The sequence below is a fragment of the Odocoileus virginianus genome, chromosome 2 (assembly GCF_023699985.2).
Source record: "Odocoileus virginianus isolate 20LAN1187 ecotype Illinois chromosome 2, Ovbor_1.2, whole genome shotgun sequence".
NCBI lineage: Eukaryota > Metazoa > Chordata > Mammalia > Artiodactyla > Cervidae > Odocoileus > Odocoileus virginianus.
This window is the reverse complement of record NC_069675.1, coordinates 44067520-44094309: the sequence shown is the minus strand read 5'-3', so window position 1 is coordinate 44094309 and position 26790 is coordinate 44067520. Positions and strand designations below refer to the sequence as shown.

The window sequence follows — 26790 nt, the reverse complement described above, 5'->3', positions numbered from 1 at the left end:
CCAAGTGGACTAGATCCGGAGATCTGGCTTCTAGCAGCACCCAGGGATGGGTATCACCAGGAACTAAAATATGCTATTCAATTGGGTATTTACGTCTTTGAGATACTCAAATTCTTTCATTATTCAACACTCCATTCATGGATATAAGTTCCTTACTCAGTTTTATGTTTAGCCCTGTCCTCTTACTGAAGATATTTTTCTGCAAGTTGCATAACATATAATTAATCTTTTGAATATATTTTTCCTTTAAGTAATTTTGGCTTGTTCATTAATTGAGATTATATATTTATATATATATTTACACATGAGTTTCTCACACACACATAGACCTTGTGTATACCTTCTTATCTGAGTAGATATATTCATTTGGGTTCACCAACACTCCACTCATAGAGACATAAAACATCATTCAATGTGGCAGCTTGTTTCCGCAGACACCCAGCAACCCATTCATAGGGAAGAAACCTTTCAGTCTTGTTTCTAAATCTTCCTATTAATAGGGACAGTTACTTGTATTCTAATACTCCAGATACATGACTTGTGTTCACAAACACTTCATTCATCGATACAAACACATCACTCATTCTGATTAGATACACTTGTCATTACACCAACATTCAATTCAGAGATAAGTAAGCAATCATTCAGCTATACTCCTGAGTAGATATATTCATTTCCATTTTAGCCACATTTTATTCCAGATTCATAGTGTGTGTTATATAGATGTTTCCTTTCAGTAGACAGTTTCTTTTTTTCTTTTTGGCTGCACTTTTTGTGGGACCTTAGTCCCCTGACCAGGGATTGAACCCAGGCTTCTTGCAGTGAAAGCACGGGGTCCTAACGCATGAACCATTAGGGAATTCCTGACACCTTTTTTGTTTTCTACCAACATGCCACTTAGACATATTTTCTATCACTCACTTTTGTGTATAAATCCTTCCTTTTAGTAGATACACTCATTTAGATTGACAAACCATTCATGGAGATATAAAAGATATATTCAAGTATGTATATAGAAATTTCTCTTATGTTGAAATATTTTGTTCTATATTCTATTTTCCTTTTATAACTATAGATAACATAGCATATAGCTGAGTTGGGTGTGTATAGCTGTTCCCACTCTACAGTAGTTTATTCCAAGAGATACTAATCATTCTTGCATTCAGATATTTCCTCAGTAAATTGTTTTATATAAACTGTCCATTCATAGATGTTAATATATTTCATATCATTCCGTGTTGATTATAGCTCTTTTAGATATATTTTTGTTATAGTCACGTAAGTATAAAATTCAATTTTTAGTTATACCTTTTTATGTGTTTTGGCAACCATTCACTCGTAGACATGTTATATACAGATTCAATTTTATCACTCCTTCAGTAAAGACAGGCTTCCCTGATAACTCAGTTGGTAAAGAATCCGCCTGCAATGCTGGAAACGTGGGTTCAATCCCTGGGTTGGGAAGATTCCCTGGAGAAGGGAAAGGTTACCCACTCCTGTATTCTGTCCTGGAGAATTCCACAAAGAGTCGGACATGACTGAGCAACTTTTACTTTCAATAAAGACATTGTTTTTTTGTTATACAAAGACCCAGTTTCTGGAGACACACATTAATCTTTTGAATAGCTTTTTATGGAGAGATATATTAATTTGTGTTCTATCCATAGTCCAGAGCATAGATGTCAGGTTCTGTGTTCTTACCATAAAAACACCAAAAACAACCCAAAGGGGCACAAGGAAACTTGGAGGTGATGTTTATTACCATGACTGTTGTGATCATTCACAGGTGTGTGCTTATGTTCAAACCCACTTAATTATATACATTAAACGTGCATTTTGTGTAAATATACACTTCAATAAAGCTGTTAAAAATTTCTACCTTCTATTTTTTAATGTAAGAAAATATAAAATTACATAGATGCTTACACTGTGTTTATATTGAACTGCTCTGCTCTACATGGACAGATAGATATTTTGACAGTCACTGCCTGCTGAAAGCAGGATGCAGAGAACCTGGGGTTAAACACCTTCCCCTGAATATCCTTTTATTTGTCAGCATATGATTTTTAAAGAATAAACATACTGAAAGTCACCTTCAGTAGTTATACTAGAGCAACTGAGAAAGTCTGCCTTCTGAGTGGCCAGGTCTTGATTGAGAGCTCTGACAACCATGAAAAACTCCAGAGTAATAACTATTAATAGCCTCACCAGAACGACATCTTGTTTTAATCTGATAGCGGTCTTGACCCAAAAGACCTGCGTCAGGTTAAACGATGTCCAGCTTCACTTTGATGTTCATAGCTGCCAGTTCAGCTACAAAATACCGAAAGACGTAAGGCACGGAGATGGTGTCGATGGTGTCACTGCGGTTACACAGGGCACAGCTGTACTTCCTGTTGCGCAGGGCGGACCACGATGGGGGCGGCTTCTCCAACAGCGGGGACAGCAGACTGCCACACTTCACGCACACGTGGGCCACTGACCGATCCGAGCAGTTGAAGAGGCGGTCGTGGAGGAGAAAAGATGTACCATGAGCTAAAAGGGCGTCCCGCTCCATCTCCCCGAAACGGATTCCACCCTGGACGTTTCTCCCCCCTAAAGGCTGGTTAGTGACTTTGTCTCGGGCTCCTGTGGTCCTCACTTGGAATTTGTCGGAGACCATGTGGCGTAAACGCTGGTAATACACCACGCCTATGAAGATGTCTGCTTCTAGCTCCAGCCCACTAATGCCGCTGTACAACCTCTCGGTGCCATAGTAGTTGTAGCCAGCGGCCTTCAGCATCTCGCCAAAGTATTCCAGGGCTGAGTTCTCCTCTGAGAAGGTGAAAGGGGTCGCGTCGTGGCAGAGCCCGTGCAGAGCTGCGGACTTGCCAGCCATGCTCTCGATCAGCATGCCTATGGTCATGCGAGATGGAAAACCATGGGGGTTGAACAGAATGTCAGGGACCATCCCGCTCTCGGTGAATGGCATGTCCTCCACTGGCCACAGCCTACTCAAGATGCCCTTCTGCCCGTGACGACTGGCGAACTTATCCCCAATTGTTGGGTTCCGGGGGACTCGCATCGTGATGCACACACACTTGAACTTGCCATTTCCGGTATCATTGCTGCACACTTTGATGTTATCCACAACACAGTTTTCTTTACTCCTAGGAAAAAGTAAACCGGACAGAATGTCAAAATATTTGTTAAAATGAATAGAGGGTGCCTTAGAATGTGACTGTTTTGGACACTGGGGCTTTAAAAAGATAATAGAAGTTAATAATGAGGCCATTAGGCTGGTCCCTCCCGAATGCAAGTAAGAAGAGGAAATTTGGATACAAGGAGAGACAAGAGAGGCACACGTGCACAGGAAAAAATACCATGTGCGGACAAGAAGAAGGCGGCCACTTGCAAGCTAAGAGGCCTTGGGAAACCAAACCTGCCTTCACCTTGATCTGGGACTCTGACCCTTCACAACTGTGAGAAAATAAATTTCTGTTGTTTAATAAATAAATGTCCAGAGATACTTTTATTGATATATTAATATTTAGTGCTTCACATGGATATTTGCAAAAATCATTCTTACTTCTATTCTTCACTACAAATAGAGCTGGTATCCCTAAAAATACTTATGGACAGGGCTATTGATTATATTCACTACAGAACTGTGATTGTCTGAAAGAACAGTACCAAGAAAGGCAGCTAAGACCTAAAAAATCCAGTTTTAGTAAGAGGGATAATGAATTCAACTTTTTAGCTAAGACACATTATTAACAACATGTCTGAGAGAGATGATCAAGTTTGAATAATAACAGTTGTAAAATAAATCACAGATAACTCATCAGATGTAACAGACTGACAAGAAAAGTAGGAAAACAAAGGCAGTACAACAGACCACAGAACTTCATCTCATATAAGAAATGTCCATTCAGTTAATAACTAAGCTACCCCTTTTATTTACTCCAAAAATTCTCCTGTTGAAAAACAACATTCACTGACTTCCAGAGATTTCACTGAGAAATAGTCCATAAGAAATAGCCCCGGGTATGCAAACTTACTTATAGTACATCACAAAGCTTTCCCCGGTGTTGAGGTTTAGGTAGCTGTAATATGGATCTCCATACTTCAGTTGTGCTCCAATAAATGGCAATCCATCATCATCCAACTTCTGCAGAACCCGTGGGTCTCCAGGTTTGACTCCAAAGACCAGACTATCATCTCCTTGTTTAATTTTTTCAGACAGATCTATGAATTCAGACTTGTAGACACTCCCATGGGCAAAGCCTCGTTCCCAAGAGGCCTTATTCACAATCTGTGAAGTCAGAGGATCATTAATTTAACAGACTGAGGCCAAGTAAGGGCTTTCAAAATGAAGCTGGTTATCATTATAACTGGTTTAGGATAACTGGCATTTTATTTATTTATTTATTTATTTTTGGCATTTGATTTTAAAACTCCACATCTCCCAAATCACCTAAGCTAACTATTAAAATTCAGACACATATAAATGGCTTAGAACCCAATCATGCATAAATATAAAAAGTAGATCTTTCTAAGACTACTTTACATTCATTTGACATCTACTTGTACTGTGCACTCAAATATGCAGGCTATATGCATATGAAATATCAAAGCTTGTCACTTTTTTGCAGGGTGGGAGGCCTTGCTGAGCATCATATGGGATCTTAGGTCCCCAACCAGGGATGGAACCTGTGCCCTCACCACTGGGAGGACGGAGTCTTAACCAATGAACCGCCAGGAAAGTCCCCTTGTCACTTTTAACTTAGACCAGGCACTAATTAATAGAACATTCATACACCAAATACTAAGTGCTCGGGCACATAAGAAATACTTCTTCAGTGATCTGACAGTAAACAGAGAAGTTAAAAATGAGAAAGGGTGGAAGTACATCTCTTGGCAGCACTTACCATGGCATCTTCCATATCGTAGCCAGTGTAAGAGATAACAGCAACAATGGCATTTGTTCCAATTGGATAGTTATCCATGTCATAATAATCATACATGTATGGTCTTACTAAAGGGCTCTGTGGAGTCTGAAGACGATACAGCTTATTATCTGATCGATCTTGAAAAGTAAGAAGTGGAAAGCCCATGGTCTGCTTACCTACAAAGGGAAAAAAAATTAACATTTTGTTTTTTTCCCCCTTGATGTTAAAGATAACATATAAAACTGGAAACTAAACATTCATCGTAAGGGTATGAATAAATGAGTAAGTCATGCTGGTTATGTTTACTATAGACTAATACCTGGTGTCAAAGTGAAGTAGACAAATGTGTATGAACATGACCCAACCATGAAAACAATGCTGAGTGAGAAAAAGTAGGGAATGACATTTACTAGGATATCCTAGTACATTCATGTACATTTGCCATACAATCTGAACAGTTCTAGAACTAGTTTATGGAAATGTGTAATGTAAAAAAGCATAAAAAGAATTTAAAGGATACATACAAAACTACGGGATATTACTACTACTGGTGGGAGAGGGGTGATAGTAACTATTATATAATTAGATTACTTTATTGCACAGACATCCACCTACCCACACACACATACGGAGCAAAATGTCAGCATTTGTTAACTGGGTAGTCAGGTACGGGATAGATAAGTTTCTTTTTTGTAGTTCCTTACAGTACAGAGAATCAATTCAAAACAAAATGACTTTAAAAACTAAAATAGATAAATATATAATAGGGGAACTTTTAAAAAACAGAAAAGGAGATTTGCAGCTTCCAGTAAGAGAGGGCTACTCCTACAATGTCACTCTCAACATGTATAAGTAAAAGATCCAGAAGAAAAATGAAAGCCAATTACATACATACACATACTAGCTGAAAGCAATGGAATGTAATGTCGCTCAGTGGAGTCTGACTCTTTGCAACCCCGTGGACTGGAGCCTACCAGGCTCCTCCATCCATGGGATTCTCCAGGCAAGAATACTGGAGTGGGTTGCCATTTCCTTCTCCAGGGGAATCTTCCCGACCCAGGGATCGAACCCGGGTCTCCCACATTGCAGGCAGACACTTTAACCTCTGAGCCACCAGGGAAGCCCTGGAATGTAACCACAAGTAGTTACAAACTAGAGAGGGATTAACACTTGGACAAAAGGAACTGCGATGAGTGAACTTCCAGTTTTCTCAGTTTTGAATGTTTTGTTTTTTATGTTTTGTCTGATGGCCCAGTCAGAACAGCAGTCCAAATCTTTGGTGGACTCCAGAACTATGTAGGGTGGGACAGACATAAACAGTCCAGCTAAGGCTAGGCTAAAGAGCACATTTCAACCACTGGAAGCTTGCTTCCAGAAATCTAAAAACCAGCCCTCTCCAGAGGAACAGAATAGAATCCACTTTTTGTTTTCCTTTGACTACACGGCTTGCAGGGTCTTAGTTCTTCACCTAGGGATTGAACCTGGGCCCCAGAAGTGAAGGCACTGGGTCCTAACCATTGGACCACCACGGAATCCCAGTCTTTACCACATATTTTCCATCTACAATACAATCCAGTATTACTAGCCATGCAGAGAAACAGGAAAACATGACCTAGACTCAAGAAAGATGTAATCAGTGGAGACTGATCCTGAGACGATCCAAATGTTGGAATTGGCAGGTAATGACTTTAAAATATCTGTTACAACTGTGCTCAAAATGTAATGGAAAATACTTCCACAATAAATGGAGATGAGAATCTCAGATAAAATAGGAACTATAAAAATGAAACAAATGGAAGCTCTAGGCTAAAAAATTTAAGTATCTGAAATAAAAATTCAGTAATGACAGAAAAGTCAGTGAATATGACAAATCAATAAAATGACCCAATATGAAGGAGAAAGAAAGAAAAAAGATGGAAAAAGAGAACAGAAATTCAACGACTTATGGGACAATATTAACAACTTATTGACTGGAGACATATTAGTATGTCTTTTGTTACCCAAATGTTATTTACCAGAGACATTTCAATATTAACTTACATAACAAATCATTGGCCACACGCCTTAGTTTCTGCAAAAGTCCTCCGGTCAATAATGTGTTAAAAGGCTTAACATATATGATGCATAACAGACATCTCAGGACATGAGACAGAAACAGTATTTCTAGAAATAATGACAGAATATCTTACAGATTTGACTTAATTTTTTAAAACAGGTTTAGGAAGATCAGCAAACTCCAAGCAAGATAAATACAAACAGCAACATATTTAGGCATATCACAGTCAGTCAGCTTACATACCAAAAATAATGGGAAAATCTTGAGGACAGAAGAAAAATAAATAACATATAATCAAGCAAACAATAATACACATAACCACTGACTTCTAATTAGAAATGACAAAGATCAAACAGAGCATAACAACATCTTTTAAGTGCTGGGGGTGGGGGGAACCCCAAAGATCTGTCAAATCAGAATTATATATCCCGTCTCTGCAAGTGAAGATGAAATAAACACATCCTCAGAAATGAAAACTAAGAGAATCTGCAGCCAGCAGCCTGCAGCTACAAAAAATGTTAAAGAGAAGTTGTTCAGGCTGAAATGACACTCCATGAAAACCTGAATCACCAGGCACAAATGAAAGCACTAGAGATGATAATGACGGGTGACCACACGGTTTGTACTCTTAACAAATCTAATCACAGGACCTCAGGCAAAACCAAACTGATGGACATTCTACAAAATAAATTTATCTTTTTCTTAAAAATAAGGTAAGACAGACAGTTAAGGCTAAAGATCTAACTTAAAGAACTAAAGAGACAAGAGAACTGAATACAACATGGTGCTACCCAGGGAAAAATTTCCACAAGCTTTATTATGCTATAAAATAATATAATAATATTATTGTTAAGTTTCCCAATTTTAGTAATTGTCCTTGGTTATGTAAGTAATCATGGTAATCCAAGTCTATGCCCCAACCAGTAACGCTGAAGAAGCTGAAGTTGAACAGTTCTATGAAGACCTACAAGACCTTTGAGAACTAACACCCAAAAAAGATGTCCTTTTCATTATAGGGGACTGGAATGCAAAAGTAGGAAGTCAAGAAACACCTGGAATAACTGGCAAATTTGGCCTTGGAGTACAGAATGAAGCAGGGCAAAGGTTAACAGAGTTCTGCCAAGAGAATGCACTGGTCATAGCAAACACCCTCTTCCAACAACACAGAAGATGCTGCACATGGACATCACCAATGGTCAACACCAAAATCGGACTGATCATACTCTTTGCAGCCAAAAATGGAGAAGCTCTATACAGTCAGCAAAAACAAGACCGGGAGTGGACTGTGGCTTAGATCATGAACTCCTTATTGCCAAATTCAGACTGAAATTGAAGAAAGTGGTGAAAACCACTAGACCATTCAGGTATGACCTAAATTAAATCCCTTATGACTATACAGTAGAAGGTATAGATTTAAGGGACTAGATCTGATAGAGTATATAGATGAACTATGGATGGAGGTTCGTGACACTGTACAGGAGACGGGGAGCAAGACCATCCCCAAGAAAAAGAAGTGCAAAACAGCAAAATGGTTGTCTGAGGAGGCCTTACAAATAGCTGTGAAAAGAAGAGAAGCCAAAAGCAAAGGAGAAAAGGAAAGATAAACCCATTTGAATGCAGAGTTCCAAAGAATAGCAAGGAGAGATAAGAAAGCCTTCCTCAGCGATCAATGCAAAGAAATAGAGGAAAACAACAGAATGGGAAGGACTAGAGATCTCTTCAAGAAAATTAGAGATACCAAGGGAATATTTCATGCAAAGATGGGCTCAATAAAGGCCAGAAATGGTATGGACCTAACACAAGCAGAAGATATTAAGAAGAGGTGGCAAGAATACACAGAAGAACTGTACAAAAAAGATCTTCACGACCCAGATAATCACGAAGATGTGATCACTCACACTCACCTAGAGCCGGACATCCTGGAATGTGAAGTCAGGAAGCATCACTATGAACAAAACTAGTGGAGGTGATGGAATTCCAGTTGAGTTATTTCAAATTCTAAAAGATGATGCTGTGAAAGTGCTACATTCAATATGTCAGCAAATTTGGGAAACTCAGCAGTGGCCACAGGACTGGAAAAGGTCAGTTTTCATCCAATCCCTAAGAAAGGTAATGCCAAAGAATGCTCAAACTACCACACAATTGCACTCATCTCATATGCTAGTAAAGTAATGCTCAAAATTCTCCAAGCCAGGCTTCAGCAGTATGTGAACCGTGAACTTCCAGATGTTCAAGCTGGTTTTAGAAAAGGCTGAGGAACCAGAGATTAAATTGCCAACATCCGCTGGATCATTAAAAAAGCAAGAGAGTTCCAGAAAAACATCTATTTCTGCTTTATTGACTACGCCAAAGGCTTTGACTGTGTGGATCACAACAAACTGGAAAATTCTGAAAGAGATGGGAATACCAGACCACCTGATCTGCCTCTTGAGAAACCTCTATACAGGTCAGGAAGCAACAGTTAGAACCAGACATGGAAAAATAGACTGGTTCCAAATAGGAAAAGGAGTATGTCAAGGCTGTATATTGTCACCCTGCTTATTTAACTTATATGCAGAGAACATCATAAGAAATGCTGGGTTGGAGGAAGCACAAGCTGGAATCAAGATTGCCGGGAGAAATGTCAATAATCTCAGAAATGCAGATGACACCACCCTTATGGAAGAAAGTGAAGAAGAACTAAAGAGCCTCTTGATGAAACTGAAAGAAGAGAGTGAAAAAGTTGGCTTAAAGCTCAACATTCAGAAAACTAAGATCATGGCATCCAGTCCCATCACTTCATGGCAAATAGATGGGGAAACAGTGGAAACAGTGGCTGATTTTATTTTGGGGGGCTCCAAAATCATTGTAGATGGTGATTGCAGCCATGAAATTAAAAGACGCTTACTCCTTGGAAGGATAGTTGGATGGCATCACCGACACAATGGACATGGGTTTGGTTGGACTCTGGGAGTTGGTGATGGACAGGGAGGCCTGGCGTGCTGGTTCATGGGGTCGCAGAGTCGGACACGACTGAGCAACTGAACTGAACTATGTAAGTAGACCACCCTGTTGTTAGGAAATACATAGCAGGATGTTCAGGGGGTAAAGAAGCAGCTCACTTTCCAATAGGAAGCAGTGCTAGTGAGGCAAAATCTAGGTAAAGGGTCTATGGAAGTTCTTTGTACAATTCTTATAACTTTTAGCTTTTCTCTGAGTTTGAAGTTATGTTTATCTCAGTGTTAAAAACTGCAGTCCATTTTCTTTTGTGACCACCACCACTCTGTGCTCCGTCTTACCCATCTGGCACTGGTACATGTTTCTCGGGCTCTGGTTGTGATCTGAGAAAGGGATGAAGTTGGCGATCACACTCAGCAGGCTGTGAGGGAAGAGCTCCTGGTGCGTGGTGACTCCGGCCAGAACCTCATCCTCGAAGATGGCAACATTCATGAAGAGCTGGAAAGAGGAAGGACCAGGAAGTTCAAGGCACAAGGTAACTGTGACTGCTAACACGTATTAACTCTTACTACTGATCACAGTTTAAGAAAACCTTCCCACCCACCCAGTATCATGAACACTGAAGGGATGCACAGTAAGAAATAACACGTCTTAAACATTTCATTCTAAATCTACCCTGGTCCAGCTATGAAGGGAGATAGGAAGGAGGAAAAATTTTTTATAAGTAGCACAAAGTCTAGAGTTTTGCAACTACAGAGATGTAAGCAAAGATTGTGAGTGATTTTAGTGGAATGTTCCAGTCTCACCACCCAAGGCAGAGCCGGGTGCAAAGAAACTTGGGGAGCTGAGTGGGGTGGGAAAGATAGCTAAGGTGACCACCAACCCTCTCAGGTTTGATGAGCATGAAAACTGCTTCATGTTGATCACAGAGGAAGCAAAAATAAATTGTGACTTTCTTTCAAATGCCTGTCATGATAACTGTAATACTTTAACAGTTATTGAGTCTCTGAAAATTGCATATTATATAATCACAGGGGTCTATGTACCTGTTCCATAGTTCCAATCAGTTCTTCTTTGCCCAGTTCCAAGTTCTGCACTGGCCGCACCAGTCGACAAGGAGTGGTAAAAAGATACAATCCTGGGTATAGACTTGGTTTTCCTGTCATGGGGATCAGGGCCACCTCCATCCAGGGAGGGATTTTTTTTTCTCTCAACACCTGTTTCCAGTAAAAAGAGAGTTCAGTGAAGAATAAGTGACGTCTATCCCCCTGCCACCTAGGAGGTGGGTACAGTGGAGGAGATCTAACATGAAAAGCAATATCTTGCAAGTTTTGCAGGTAACACACCTAGTACCCTGCCAGCCTCAGCCTCCCACAGATGGCTATTCACCCCACATTGACAGCTGGCAAAAGCCCTACTCTCTTGGGGACTCAATCTCACTATCAGGGAAACTAGTAACAACTGAGACTGAGCAAAAGGTAAACCAAGAATGTGTGGGTAAACATAGTAAGTGAAATTCTATTGGCTGATGTCTAAAATATAAGATCACCTGTGTTATTTTAAAATGTATTCAATGAAAAAGCCCTTCCACTTGGCAATTAAAAAACAAACAAAAAAATCTTCTATGAAACTTGGGTGAAAGGAGAAATACTAAAATCATAGAAATGTGGAAAAAAAATGAAATCTGTACAGTAGAACTTATGGCAATAAGTATAACATATATTTAAGTATATATAATACTTAAATATATAAGTAGAACTTATATATTTACAGTTAAATATATTATTAACAAAATGAAAGAATAAAAATAAATGAATTCTTAGCCCAAAAGGTAAAACAACAAAGTACAAGAAATCAAAGATAAAATCTTAAATTAAAGAAGCAGAGTACAGAAAAAGGTTCAAAGTAATAAAACATTTTTAGTTCTTTTGATGTAATTGAGAAGGGGATGGGTATTCTTTTTCCTTGCGGGGAAAGCAAGGTTATGAATATACTGAGTAAAAAAAGGCAAAGGGGGGAAAAGCATGGAAACAAAATTTTAAAACCCATAAACCTGCTTTGCATATCTCTGAAACCAAGATGAAACAGATAAAATGCAGGTGACCAGAACAGGCCTCAGCAGAGTAGAAAGCTTCAAGACCAACTTCTGTATTAGACATAAAGGTATCAAGGAGCTGCCCCAAAGAGCGCACTAGAGCTAGATGGCCTCACAGGTGAATTCTAGAAGATCTAAGACCAGAGGACTCACTGCTGCACAAACTGCTTCAGAGCACTGAACACCAAGGAAAACTTTCTAACACTTTTTATCAAGCAGAAATCTGTGAATGTCGATTTTTTAAAAAATCTTAAATAAAATTGAGAAAGTATCCGTATTTATTAGGTATTAAAATAATAACCAACTGGGATTTATTCCAGGAATGGAAGGTTATTCATCTTTATTATTAAAGAATGACCTTTGTCAGGGAATGAATATAATACTTTTAATATGTCTAAGGAGAAAAATCTCACAATTTTTTTTCCCATAGGTGAGGTATACACACAAAAGAATCGTGCGTGGGGACTAAAGAACACAATCTCAAAGTGATCAGGTAACAGCAGCAGCCAGGAGCCCAGCCTACAGTAAGTGCCTCCTGAAATGATATCCTGAGTCTCATCATAAGAAAGCTACATACATCAAGAGACAGTGTACACAATTTGGCCCATACTCTTTAAAAACAAAAAAGTGAGACATTAAAGGCTGAGGAACTGTCTTAGATTAAGGGAGATCGAAGAAACATGCCAACCACATGTAACATGGGATTCTAGACTGGGTCCCAGACAAAAAAAATCTGAGTATCAGCTACAGACTTCACCAACCTGAGATTTTTTTAAGTGCATTGTGGTTAATAAAGAGAAAATCCTTGTTCTTAGAAAATATACATTGAAATCTTCATGGAAAAGTGGACATGTCTGTACACTGCCTTCAAATGGTTTGGAAATAAAATGTACCTAGTATTTATAGAGTATACAAATGATAAAGCACATGGGGGAAAACATAGCAACTGCTGTATCTGGGTAATGGGCATATGTGAGCTCTATGCTGCTCAAACATGCTTTCAGTGTAAAACTATCAAAGTAAAACAATGAAAAAACTGAAAAACAAATAAAAAACCCAACTAAATAGGACAGAGCATAAACTACAAATTCATCCTACTGCCAAACTCATGGCCATTATCTAAGCAACAAAGACTCTTTCCCACAGAGAATTCTAAAGATTAGTTATTCAAAGAATGTTATTCTATTTGACTTTTTAAAAAAGTATTTCAAGAAACAGAAGGCAACCAGTTATGACTTCTACCTTGATTAGCTTCAGTATTACTTGAAATATAAGTCCATGTTTTGAGATCCCCTATTTGCCACTAGTAATTACAAAGAGAAAAAAAAAAGTTAAAAATGTGTTAGAATAGTAGACTAGGGCTTCAATGAAACAAACCAAAAAAAAAAAAAAAAAAAAGCATGTAGCTCAAATACCTGTCATTGACCCTAAGCAATGAGGTCAGTGTAAGGCAAGATGCTGCCACCAGAAGGACCATATGGGCAATTCCAGAATTAGCTTCTGACTTCCAACCCCTTGACACTCAATAATATCCTAGGGCTACCTCAACAACTAGAAAAGACATGAAAACCTAAGATGGAGGGACAAAACAATTCACAGAGACTCAAGATCACCTTAAAATGTCGGAGAGAATCCGCAATGCCAGGGGCAATCTCCTTACTGGCCCAGCCAATCATGACGCCGTCCAGCAGGACAGGATAGCACTCACTGTACGGCCGATGTGGAGTTCCGTCAACTGGAGTGACCCCTGGTGAAGTGAACAAATGGAATGATCTCATCAGGATGCTTTCCCAACATTTAAAGTTCCCTTCAGATTCAACAACAGCTTTACCTTTCTAGACATCTAGTCACCTTGTCTCTAGACCAGAATGTTTTTATATTGCTTGAGGAAACATTTAAGTCTTTTACCAAGGACCCCCAGATCTAGGGTCTCTGGCTTTGAGGAGAGTAGTAGGGGGACAGGGGTATAAAGGAGGCTTTTTTCTGTATACCTTTTATATTTTTGTTTCTGAGCCAGGTAAACATATTAACTTTTCCCCTAAAATCTAATTATATTTGCTCATTATTCACACATCACAAATTTGCCAACTTGCTAAAATGTATCTGTAACCCCAGCATCAATACTAGTGGCGCTTCTCGCATCATTTGAGGACATCTAGTGAAAATTTTTGAGTCACCAGAAACATGTTTCTGGCTAAGGTCACACAAGGGGATGCAGTTTCAGCTCATACTGCAAACAAGGGTCCTTTCTGCACTGTTCAGCGCTGTATTTTTTGTATTTTTTGCATCTTTGTGCTTTTGCTGTCCTTCAAGCACAGTGCCAAAGTGCTGTCCCCTAAGCACAAGGCTCTGCTGAGCCTTATGAAAAAACTACATGTTAGATGAGCTTATAGTTACAGTGTAGTTAGCTGAAAGCTCAGTATTAATGAATCAACAATATATATTAAATAAGGCATCTTTAAACAGAAACATGCATAAAGCAAGGCTATCAACCCATCTGAAAATGCTGTCAGGAGAGGTATGCAGGAACCTAACCTCTTCTTCCCCAGGACCAATGACTCAGTGTCTGCTAATTCAGTGCTAGTGGTGACTTAGAGAAGTACTGCAAATAACAAGAATCTACTCTAGTTAAGTAAAGAACACTCATCCATGAGCCGTCAACACCCTCTGAAGACAGCAGGTGCTTTACAGAATGGCACAGGCTATCCACAGTATGACACCATCACCCTTATATGAATTCTCTGCTCAAACCCCAGAGAAGCACAACTTAATAGCTTTGCACCTGTAAAACCCACACAAGCAAACAAGACAGGCTGCTGACTGCTGCGCACCACCTACCCAAGTTGCAGAGTAGAGCCGGAATAGATGCTGTGTACACAGACTGTGTGACAACCTCACAGATGGCAGTTAGGTGGTTCATCAGACCACAGGGCTCCCCGTCAGGGGTGTGCACAGGACAAAGGAAGCCCCAGGACTCTGGCAGCAGCCTGCGCACGGTGGTGGTCCGCATTTTAGCAAAATCGGACCCTCTGTGCACACAGCGGAAATGGGAGAGATAGCGTATGAAGTTCAGCTTGTCGGCCACGACGCAAAGTCCAGAATCTTGTAGGAAGCCAAGACCTTAATAAAACAGACATCATTGAAAAATGGAATAAACTGAAAAAAAAAAAAAGAAAGAGCCTATTTTTATTGGAGGCTCTGAAAAGATAATAAAACCTCAGAACACATTCGAGATCATGCATGCTCAGTCACTAAGTTGTGTCTAACTCTTTGGGACCCCATGGACAGTAGCCTGCCAAGCTCCTCTGTCCATGAGATTTCCCAGGTAAGAATACTGAAGTGGGTTGCCATTTCCTTCTCAGGGGATCTTCCCGACTCAGGCATCAGCAGGCAGGTTCTTAATCACTGAGTCATCTGGGAAGTCCACACTAGAGATCACAGAGTGGGTTACCATAAAGTTTACTCAGCTGTGGTGAGGGGAAGAGATTACAAAAGAAAAAAATACAGTAAAAATCCCCAGATTTCAAACTGTATCAGCCTTGACTGTTTCCCCATCTTCTCCATATGATCTCTACAGAAAAACATAAATGAGTAACAAAACAGCAAGTAATTAAACGGGATTCATCCAAGATAGAGAGTTGTATAACACACAAGCACTTGTTAGCCCTTAAGGAATTTGCATCAGTATCATCTCCTTAAAAAAAAACCAAAAACGATTTCTGGCCCTTCAATAACCACTTTGTAAAGTTTTCCGGTTGTTCTGATAAGACTGGTTTAGAGGGATGGGTGTGTCTAAAAACCCTCCCAGACCACCACCTAGTTAACCCTTCCTCAGAGATCTAAGCTGTCTCCAGTTTTCTAGGAGGAGGCACGAGAAATGCATTTGATCATTAAAGTCAGATTTAAGCTATACAGACAACCTGTCTAAAGCCCTTCAACCCAACATACACCTGTCAAAATTCACAACCTGAAATAGGTCTTTAATGAGTGAGCAGCTCACTGTTAAAAAGAACCTCTCTCGGGACTTCCCTGGCAGTCCAGGGTTAAGACTCCGAGCTTCCACTGCAGAGGGCACAGGTTTGACCCCTGGTCAGGGAACTAAGAACCCAGGTGTCATGTGGTGTGGCCAAAAAACCAAAACAAAACAAAACAAAAAAATCTCTCTCATGGTAATATACAAACTGACATTAAGCAAATAATTTGAAAATTGTAACAAAATGAAGCCCATATCTTTAATTTCACCTGTTTTAGAACGTAGATTCCCAGTAGCAAGAAGGTATTCAAATGGTTTTGTAAGGTCTAGTCCCAGACTAAAAATCTTCATCAAATTTTCACTGTTTAAGGTCACATTGGTCTTCTGAGACTTCTTGTCTATAGCTATTTTAATAGACACTAACCAAGCTTCCAATTTTTCCTGAAATAAGAAAAACAGTTTAATTTTTAGGTGTTTTAATTAACCACAAATTTCATATTTACTCAGTCCATGGAATTTTCCAGGCAAGAATACTGGAGTGGGTGCCACTTCCTGCTCCAGGGGATCTTCCCGACCCAGAGATCAAACCTATGTCTCGTGCACCTCCTGTATTGGCAGGCGCATTCTTTACCACTGCATCACCTGGGGAGCCCTAATTATTGATAACAGGAGATTTTTACTTCAGTCCTCTCCATCTTTCCTGTCATTATGTTATCTCTTAGATTAAATTATTTTTAGGGATGATATTAAAAATATAAAATACTATCCAATCAACTTTCTTATAAAATTATTATAACATTCTCTCCCTAGACACACAGACACTCAGAGTTTTCATTATTTACAGTAATCACGTCCTACAATGTCTCTGTGAACAATGCACAGAACCCTTGCTCCCAGAGGAAATGCAGGGTCAGATGTCAGTTGAGTTTTCATTTACTGACAACATCTTTGTCAACTGATCAACACATGACCTTGTTTTCTGTGTTTGTGAACAGACATCTTAGTTTACACTGTTGATTCTTGACCACTGAGCTCAGAGCAAACAGCATCATAACTCATGCCTGCACAAAGTGTGTCTAACACAAGTGTCTTCTCTATTAGGCAGGCATAATGCAGCCTTCTCGAGCTTAGGACCACAGAAAGGGACTTCCGCACTGAGCATGGGGGCCATTTTAAACAGCAAAATCACCAAAAAAAGCAGAAAAATGTGAAAACCATGGCACTGAGACACTTGTTCACTGCTCATCAGGACTGAGCTGGGCCTCGTGCCCCAGAAGACTAACTCTTCTGCACTCTGTGCATGTCTGCAAATGACACGAGTGTGCCGCAAGTACTTACATTGCTGGGTTATAAATAAATGTTAGTGAGTAGTTGAACTTAATAGTACAGAATCTGCGAATAATGGGGACTGACTACAGGTGAGTATATTGGCCATTTACACTTCATCATTAACGTTATGACCAAGATTTGACAGTTTTTATTTAGCATCTATAAAGATACTAAAGAAAGTCCTGAACCTACCATAAGCTAAGGCCTCTGATTAAGTCCCTTACTGCTGCGCTGCTGCTAAGTCGCTTCAGTCGTGTCCGACTCTGCGACCCCGTAGACAGCAGCCCACCAGGCTCCCCCATCCCTGGGATTCTCCAGGCAAGAACACTGGAGTGGGTTGCCATTTCCTTCTCCAATGCAGGAAAGTGAAAAGTGAAAGTGGGGTGCCACTGCCTTCTCTGCCCTTACTGCTAAACAAACAAAAAGTAGAAGGAAAAAAAAAAAAACCACAACCCTACCAAAAAATGCTCAAACTAGAAAGTATAAGCATGCAAGAAACAATACTGCTGAATATGGCCACACCATCCCACAAGAGGTAACGATGCTCCAGGGTGAAATAGCATGCACTTACCTTCAGAAACATGAGGAAGAGCTGACCAGGAGTTAGAACTTCCTGGTTCACTAAACTGTCAGGATTCTCCTCCATGCACTCTCCTTTGGCTAAAGCAAAGAGCTTCCGGGTCATGAGACAAAGCACATAGAACTTCTCAGTGTTGGATTTCAGGTGGATACAGATACACTGGCTGCCGAAAGAGAAAACGTAAAACAATCCAGCTACTGATACTATTCGATGTCCTACTAACCAAGGTCCCTAATCCACATTTACCCCAGAGGTCTTCAGTCATTTTCCAAAAACTGCTTTTCACTTTTGCTGGCAACATTAGCAAAAGAACGGAACAGACTCACAAAATCTAGAACTGTAGGGATAGGCCATATGTGGCTATTTAAATTTAAATCAATTAAAATTAAATTAAAAAAAGAAAGACTCAGTTTCTCAGCTGAAATGGCCCTGAATGTGGCTTGTGGCTACAGATTGCTCAGTGGAGGACTACAGCAGGGCTCCTTTAACAATTACACAGTGAATACAGAAGACAAAGTCCTAGCCTTGGGGAAATAAACGGACACGATGCCTGCAGCTTTCAGATAATGCAGAAAGAAAAACGACGTATTTGCAGAAAAAGTAAGAAAGATGTTAATAAACTGGTGAGCTGGAAGTCTGAAGTTAATTCAACATAAAACCTTAAAAGTACAATATAAAGCAGGAAGCTAGCAGGAAGAGAAAGGTGAGGATGGCTGCAGGAACAAAGTTTGCCCCTATCTCGCTACACCAGAATCCCACCCCTAGGGCTATTCTGATTTCCAGATGACTCACCAGCCCCAAGTATATCCATACCCGTAACCACAGACACCCTCCAACCCCAAGAAACAGTTTCGCATACTTGAACAGAAACTCTGCAGCTTGTTCGTTCGGGTACCAGTCAGGAAGGCTGAGTTTCACTCTGAAGCGCTCCCCCAGATAGTTAAGGACCTGTTTTTGTGTGGAACATCCCTCTTCCATTACGATCCTTAACATCTGAGAAACCGAGTTCCTAAAGAAAGAGTCATCCTCCTTTCCTTTGATGAGCTCCTGAAAAATCTGATAATCGGAAAAGCTGACGAGTGCCTAGAGAAGAAAGAAAGAAAAAAAGATTCTTTTTTAAAAAAGTTTAATTAAATTATTTTTATTATTTAATAAATTAAATTAATTAACTTATTTTAATTGGAGGTTAATTACTTTACAATACAGTGGTGGTTTTTGCCATACATTGACATGAATTAGTCACGGGTGTACATGTGTCCCCCCACATCCCGAACCCCACTCCTACCTCCCTCCCCATCCCATCCCTCTGGGTTGTCCCAGTGCACCGGCTTTGAGCGCCCTGTTTCATGCATCAAACTTGGACTGGTCATCTATTTCATATATGGTAATATACATACTTCAATGCTATTCTCTCAAATCATCCCACCCTTGTCGTCTCCCACAGAATCCGAAAGTCTGTTCTTTATATCTGTGTCTCTTTTGTTGTCTCGCATATAGGGTCATCATTGCCATCTTTCAAAATTCCATATATATGCAAACAGTTGTCTTCTCAAAATTGTTAACCATCTTTATCATTTAGTAATAGTTCTCTCCTATTTCTTTTTAAAACCCAAGAAAAATCAAGCCCTCTACTATTGCTGAATCTAAGTTAGCTCATCAAAATAAGGGTCACACTTGTATGGGAGACACCAAGATGTCCCAATGACCCTTCCCTCTTGGTACCCACAACCTTGGTCTCCTCTGCCTTGAAGAGGGCTGGCCTGTGTGACCAAGGGAGCATAGCAGAGAAGCTGAAATGTGACTCTCAAGGCTGGGTCGTGATGGGCACTGCAGCTCCAGCCTCATTCTCCTGGTGAACTCTCTGGGGAAGACAGATGCCTCAAGAAGCCCGTGGAAAGGCCTGTGAAGAGGACCTGAAACCTCCTGCCAAGAGCCTGCACTGACTTGCCAGCCATGCTCAATCGACCTCAGAAGGGGATTCTGCAACCCCAGGCAATGCTTCTACAAAAACAGCAGCCCTTACTGACATCTCATGGCAACCTGCTGAGACCCCGGCCAGAACTGCCCAAGTCAGGAGCTACTTCCAAATTTCTGACTACAGAAATAGAGAGAGAAATATTTAGTCATGTTTCAACCACTGCATTTTGAGGTAACTTGTTATGGAGCAGTGGATATTAGCATAGCATGAACGCTGATGATGACCTATCCATTTTGCATTTCCAACGATTCGCTTCCTAACAAAAGAAGTATTCTCAGTAAGTCACACCTTAAGTGCAAATCCCAAAGGAAGAAAAAACAGTTCTTTCCGGTAAATAAAGTTGAGCATGACCGTGCCATTCTCCAAGTAGTGAAGGTTCATGTTGACAGCGGAATGCTCCTCTCTCACGCAGTGCATTGAAACTCCTGTTGACACAAACAGAGCAAACGATCAGAAACTCCCAACACCACCATTAAGCATAGTAGCCACGGCTATCATTAGAGGCTGATTTTTAGCTCAGCTGTAAGAATAAACTGTTTAACTATAGGACTCCAGACTGCAAAATGCTATCTTGAGAAGCCAGGCCCTGTCATGGACAGTGATCAAGCAGAGGTCAGGTTGCTATCAGTCAGGGACCAAGGCGAATGCCATGGTCCCTGAACCGGAAGAATTCAGAGGTCCAGACCCACCTCTGGCCAAGTCAGCCAGCCTTCAGTATCATAAGCAATAACATAAGAGCCCATGTTCAGGGGCTTCCCTGATGGCGGTAAAGAATCTACCTGACAATGCAGGAGACATGGGTTTGATCCCTGAGATCTGGAAAGATCCCACATGCCACAGAGTACCTAAGCCTGTGAGCCACAGCTATTGAGCCCACATGCAGTAACTACTGAAGCCCATGGCACCCTAAGAGCCTGTGCAAAGTCACTGAAATAAGAACCTCATGCACTGCAACTGGAGAGGATCCCCCGCTTGCTGCAACTAAAGAAAAGCCTGTGTAGCAACGAAGACCCAGCACAATAAAGAATAAATAAATAAAAGTATTTCTTAAAAAAAAAAAAAATGTTTGTTCAGTTTGAAAAAAAAATTGAACACAGTAGAAAGTAGGTGTCCCACTATGAATTTATAGCACAGAATTGCTTGACAGAAAGACAAACCAAAAATTATGTATATGAGAGAAAAATATCAGACTCTATGTGGAAACATCTACTTTTAATAAAATACCTTAAATATTTCTGAAAGAACATTCCAAAAATCCCTGCAACTTACCATACTGAGTGTAGCCAGGCCCTCTGCTTTTCCACTTTGGTCTTACCATTGCAATGGGGAAATTTCTGCGAGGCATAATCAACATTCGGATGACTTTTTCAATGCCATTGATGATAAAATAGCCTCCCATTTCCTGCCAAAGAGATGAATTAAAAATTTTTAAACAAAGACATATAACTACCTGCAAATATGATACTGACCAAGGGCAAGTATTACCCTCATTCCTAACCAGATGTGCACAAGAAGTGCCCTTGCTCAAGAAGAACTGTGGGTCCCTGGGAGACTGCTGACTTAATTAAATCTTCTCAGGCACATTAAAAAGGCTGTAGAGACTTGGGAGAAAAGTATGGAAGGAAATCATGGTACTTCCTTCAACCAGACAGGTTGGACATAACCTGCCACATTCTTATCCCTAAAATGATTAAACCGTTCAATGACATTAAAAACCAAAACAATTTACTCCAAAGTCTAAAGTTGAAAACAGTAATGGTTTTGCTTCCACACAAGTATGGTTTCTCAAATAAGTTTAAAACCTTTTGACCGTATGAAAGTTCTGGAAATCAGAAATTCAGATAAGCTAAATAGGAAAATATTTTTAATAAGTTCCAGTTAATAAAACATTTCTATAACATCACATAGGAGCTACTGTGAACTCAGCATGGGCTTCCCTGGTGGCTCATTGGTAAAGAATCCACCTGACAATGCAGGAGACATAAGATGTAAGAGATGTGGGTTTGATCCCTGGGTTGGGAATATTCCCTGGAGGAGGAAATGGCAACCTGCTCTAGTATTCTTGCCTGGGAAATCCCACAGACAGAGAAGCCTGGTGAGCTACAGTTCATGGGGTTGCAAGAGTCAGACACGACTGAGTCCGCATGTGCGTACATGCACACACACACACACACAGCAGGTATATCATGCTGGGTGCTCTATGTCAGCACACGCGGGAGAACTACATGCCATCTTCAAAAAAGAAAACTGAACCTCAGGGAGATTAAACTTCCCAAAGGTGCACAAGGGGAAAGTGGAACAGCTGGCTGTCAAGCCCAGATCTGCCACCAAAGGCCTCTTCCCACCACATAATACAGTCTCCCTGTTGTAGGCAGAGTCTGCACATCTTGATTACTTCAACCCAAGCCACCTAACAGAGCTGAAGGAAATGCTGAAGGGAGGGTTTATGAGGCATTTAATACATCCACAGACTTCGACTATAGGTAAAGCAGACATATTAGACAAGTCTTATGGGTTAAAATGTTGAGAGAGCTGTAAAAATTCAAATACATCTCTAAATATATATCATTCAGAAAATTAGGGAAAAACCTACCAATTACCCCTCACAAATAGCAATATTCTCTAACTGGAGAGTTCTTTTTTTTTTTTTCAAATCACAAATGCTTTTAAGAATTTAGCTTCTTATAGTACTCACAAAACAGAAACTGACAAATCCATCTTGTTGTCATTTAAACATTAAGACATGTCCAACTCTGTGACGCCATGGACTGTAGCCGGTCAGGCTCCCCTGGCCATGGGGTTTCCCAGGCAAGAATACTGGAGAGGGTTGCCATTTGCTCCTCCTCTTTTTCCTTTTTTTTTGCTGATGCCACACAGCATGTGGGACTGAGCTCTCCCACCAGGGATTGAATCCACACTCTTGAAGTGGAAGCATGAAGTCTTAACCACTGGACCATCAGGGAAGCCCCCAGAGTGTTCTTTTTCATACACTGTCTCATCTGAGACTTGCTAGGAAGCCTACATAGAGCAGAGACAAGACATCAAGGCCCTTGTTACCCATCTAGAAATTAAAGCAGAGAAAGAAAACTGAACTCGCTGACAAGCTTTCTGCTCCCGCACTCCCAGCTCCGGCCCTCTCTACGGTCGCCGGGTCTCTCAGGGCCGGGCTCCCCCGCAGGTACCTCTGCTTCCTCGTGGCGCTCAATGAGGGCTTTCGGAGGAAGGCTGTGTAAGTTGCAGAGCCTGGACTTCACCATGATGGGGACATAGCCCAGAAACTGCTTAATGACTCCTTTTGAGATCCCGTTCACCGACCAGCTGATATCGGCCTAAATGAACACGAGAGAGAGAAAAGTTAAAAAAAGGGGGACTATCTAGACCTGTAGGAAATGAGTGTTCTAGGGGAGGGAGACAAGACGGATGGACTGGGAGATGCAAACTAGTACATTTAGAATGGATAAACAACAAGGTCCTACTCCATGGCACAGGGAACTATATTCAATATCCTGTGATAAACCACAATAGAATACTGAAAAAAAAAGTATATAAAAAAAGAATACATGAGTTATTTTAAAAGATTAAGGCAGAGGACCATAAAATAAATGATTTTATGCTTTAGGTTTATTTTCTTTTCCATTTCTTTTTATTAGTTGGAAGCTAATTACTTTACAATATTGTAGTGGTTTTTGCCATACATTGACATGAATCAGCCATGGATTTACATGTGTTCCCCATCCTGAACCCCCCTCCCACCTCCCTCCCCATCCCATCCCTCTGGGTCATCCCAGTGCACCAGCCCCGAGCACTTGTTTCATGCATCCAACCTGGACTGGCGATCTGTTTCACACTTGATAATATACATGTTTCAATGCTGTTCTCTCAGATCATCCTACCCTCGCCTTCTCCCATAGAGTCCAAAAGTCTGTTCTATACATCTGTGTCTCTTTTTCTGTCTTGCATATAGGGTTATCATTACCATCTTTCTAAATTCCATATATATGCTATGCTTTAAGTTTAAAAGATGGGATCTCTCGGATGACAGCACTGAGAAAGCCAAATTCTGGTATAAACCATATTAGGCACTGGGCTTATTCAAAAAAATGTACAGTGTGAGTCACATGCTGTCACTCATACTCACTGTCAGCTTTCCCCGGTAGGTGCTCCTCCGGCCTCGGCACTCTGCTGGATAAACGTTGAGCTCTTTGCAGATGCTCCCTTTGGGAACGGCTGGAGGACTGATGACGGCATCCACGATGGTGAGAGATATCCGCTCATCTTTGAAAGCAAATTCAAAGGGAGGGACAGCCTGAAATACAGTTGAGACAGTCAATTGCTTGCACTTTCAAGGCACTTTCTCTCGAAGACTTTCAAATCTCAAGTGTTCTACAAGCACTGATGGCTATCATGCTAATGCGACACATCTAAAAAGAGCCAACACTACATCTGGTCTACTCATATCCTCACTACCTAAAACAGCATTAAGAAGATCTTTTGGTCTACTGACTGTTGGATTCTATAACAGGTTCTAGGGATACAGCTGTTTACGGGACAAAGCTGTTCTCTGAACCAAGTATCTGACTTCAGTAGTGTGTATATGTTAATCCCGAACTCCTAATTTATCTCTGCTGCACATTTTTACTTTGTACCCTCTGTGTGCATATGTTGTTGTTCAGTTGCTAAGCAGTGTCCAACTCTTTGAGACCCCATGGATTGTAGTCCCGTCAAGCTCTTCCTCAAGAATTCTGGAGTGGGTTGCCATTCCCTCCTCCAGGGGATCTTCCTGACCCAGGGATTGAACCTGGGTCTCCTGCATTGCAGGTTCTGAGCTACCACAGAACCCATTTGAGCACAAACATTCCTTGATCATCTCAATGCTGGGCTCTTTTTCATTGTTTTAATAAATCCCAGGGTCAATTAACTTATAAGCAGATTTACAATTTTTCTCATAGACATGATACAATGAGTTCAGGCATGATAGAAATTATTTCCCATCAGACAAAAATATCTCATCTCTTGCAAACGGCTGAAGCAGTATTAATTTTCGAAGAAGCCTCGATGGCCCCCCCGTTATTTGCAGAAGAGAGTTCAAGCATCAGAGACTGGCGCAGCTTTCAAGATTCTCTCTACCCCTCCCGCAGAACAAGCCCTACCCAACAAAAGCATAGAGTAGAGACCCCTGAGCTGTGCTCCTATACTTCCCCTGGAAGGAACACACTTTTCTCTTGGATTCATGAGGTCCTGCCCTGGGTTAGCTGCACCTCTTTCCTCTGTGCCCCCGAAGTACCCTACATAGCCCCTTGGCAAGAGCATTGCTCCAGAGTACTGGCACTCACTGCCTTCACAGCTCCACCTGCTGCTGCTCCTAAGTCGCTTCAGTCGTGTCCGACTCTGTGCGACCCCGTAGACGGCAGCCCACCAGGCTTCTCCGTCCCTGGGATTCTCCACGCAAGAATACCGGAGTGGGTTGCAATTTCCTTCTCCATCACAGCTCCACCACCTCCACCCAAAACACGATCGCAAGCAAGAACTGTCTCTTACACAGGTCTGCCTCTCCCTCACTGTCAGAGCCCAGTGACCGGAGACACTGGGATGCTTACTAAATGAGACCGTACCCCATTATTTTCACCTGAAGCCTGCTACCATCATCCTCTAGACCAATCACTTTAGTTTGGAGTAAATGTTACCTAATGATGTTAGCAATCTCTTAAGGAGGACCAAAGGTTTCCCACCGAATCTCGCTTTAATGCCTCACTGGCACCTTCCTCAACATAGCCCGGCGCTGGGCCTGTGCCCCACTCCCCCGTCTCCTGGATCTCCCCGTCCCTCTTCCAGGTCCCCAGCCTCACTCACCTCTCCCTCTTCCTTCTCCAGCGCCTCACACACCCCGCATCCCATCCGCCGCCAGGCCCCTTTGCTCCACCCGCCTGTAGCAGGGGCTAGCGGCGCGGGAGAACCCAGAATTGAGGAGCGCCTGGAAGGACGCCGGGCTCACCTGCACCGCGTGGCTGAGCCCCTCGCGCACAGCGTAGTTGAAAGACTCGACATGCGCCCGCGTCAGCTCCTGCAACGCTGGCTTTTGCTGCTCCCGCGGGATCCCGTAAGAGGGGTCGGTCAAGTGCTTTAGGCTGGGCCCACTGGGCAGGTTTCGCCACCGGCCGCCGGGATCCATGAGTTTGCCTGCACACCGGGCGACAGCGACTGCTCCACACGCGCCGGAAAAAATGCCCGGCGCCCAGCACCCACGACCTGCTGGGAAATGTAGTTCCTCTGGATCTGCCGGCCCTGGGTCCTCCGATTTTACAGGGTCGACTAGAAACTAATACTATGGAGCAAGTGGGCCGGTCCAAAACCCTGCAGAGCCGGAGAGCGGCGGATCGGCTCCGTCTCCTCTCTTCCGGCGTCCACCCGTGTAGATCTCCGCTCTCCACTCAGAAAGCGGAAATCCGCTCCACGGCCAATTCCGCGTGTGAAATCTCCATCTTTCATTTGCGCTTTAGGACCGGCGGAGAGTGGTGTTCAAAGACTTCCTTTTCTTTCTTAGACCACTTTGCGATCCAATACTGATGCAGACTCTCAGGGTGACAGCCAACCGGAGTCCTGGCTTCAGGGAAAAAGCAGTTGGGCACCAAACCGATTGCTCTCTACCCAACTGTGAAGTCAGGAAGGTTCACCACTGGGACCATCTAGCGGTGGTCCACCCCGCATTAGCCCCTCTCCGCGTCGTCTAGACTCGAGTTTTGAGCGGGAGCCGGCGGCGTGTGTGCAGGCGGGCGTCCTAGCCCTAAGATCCTGTAGTTATTTAGTCGCTAAGTCAAGTTCAACTCTTTACGACCCCATGGACTCTAGCCCGCTAGGCTCCTCTGTCCATGGGATTTCCGGGGCAAGAACACTGGAATGGGTTGCCATTCCTT

General features: G+C 41.7%; 1 protein-coding gene across 1 annotated transcript; it reads right to left on the bottom strand.

Annotated features, from left to right (window-relative positions):
• Positions 1-1737: 1737 nt before the first annotated feature.
• Positions 1738-26131, bottom strand: POLR1B (RNA polymerase I subunit B). The gene is made up of 15 exons (XM_020886010.2): positions 25872-26131; positions 24018-24185; positions 23062-23208; positions 21149-21281; positions 20168-20304; positions 18761-18984; positions 17893-18064; positions 16262-16433; positions 14858-15139; positions 13633-13766; positions 10971-11141; positions 10266-10422; positions 4911-5107; positions 4041-4294; positions 1738-3149 (listed from the first exon to the last, which is right to left on the bottom strand). Exons 1-15 carry the CDS (start codon positions 26046-26048, stop codon positions 2267-2269), a joined length of 3408 nt encoding a protein of 1135 aa, XP_020741669.2. The 5' UTR covers positions 26049-26131; the 3' UTR covers positions 1738-2266.
• Positions 26132-26790: the final 659 nt, after the last annotated feature.

Bases quoted from the DNA above. Each gene is read 5' to 3' on its own strand.
- POLR1B (XM_020886010.2), bottom strand. From the start codon at position 26,048: ATGGATCCCGGCGGCCGGTGGCGAAACCTGCCCAGTGGGCCCAGCCTA. The intron at 10,423-10,970 runs GTACATAGACCC...TCCTCTTTCCAG, and splicing joins TGATTGGAACTATGGAACAG to CTCTTCATGAATGTTGCCAT. The intron at 4,295-4,910 runs GTAAGTGCTGCC...CTGACTTCACAG, and splicing joins ACGATATGGAAGATGCCATG to ATTGTGAATAAGGCCTCTTG.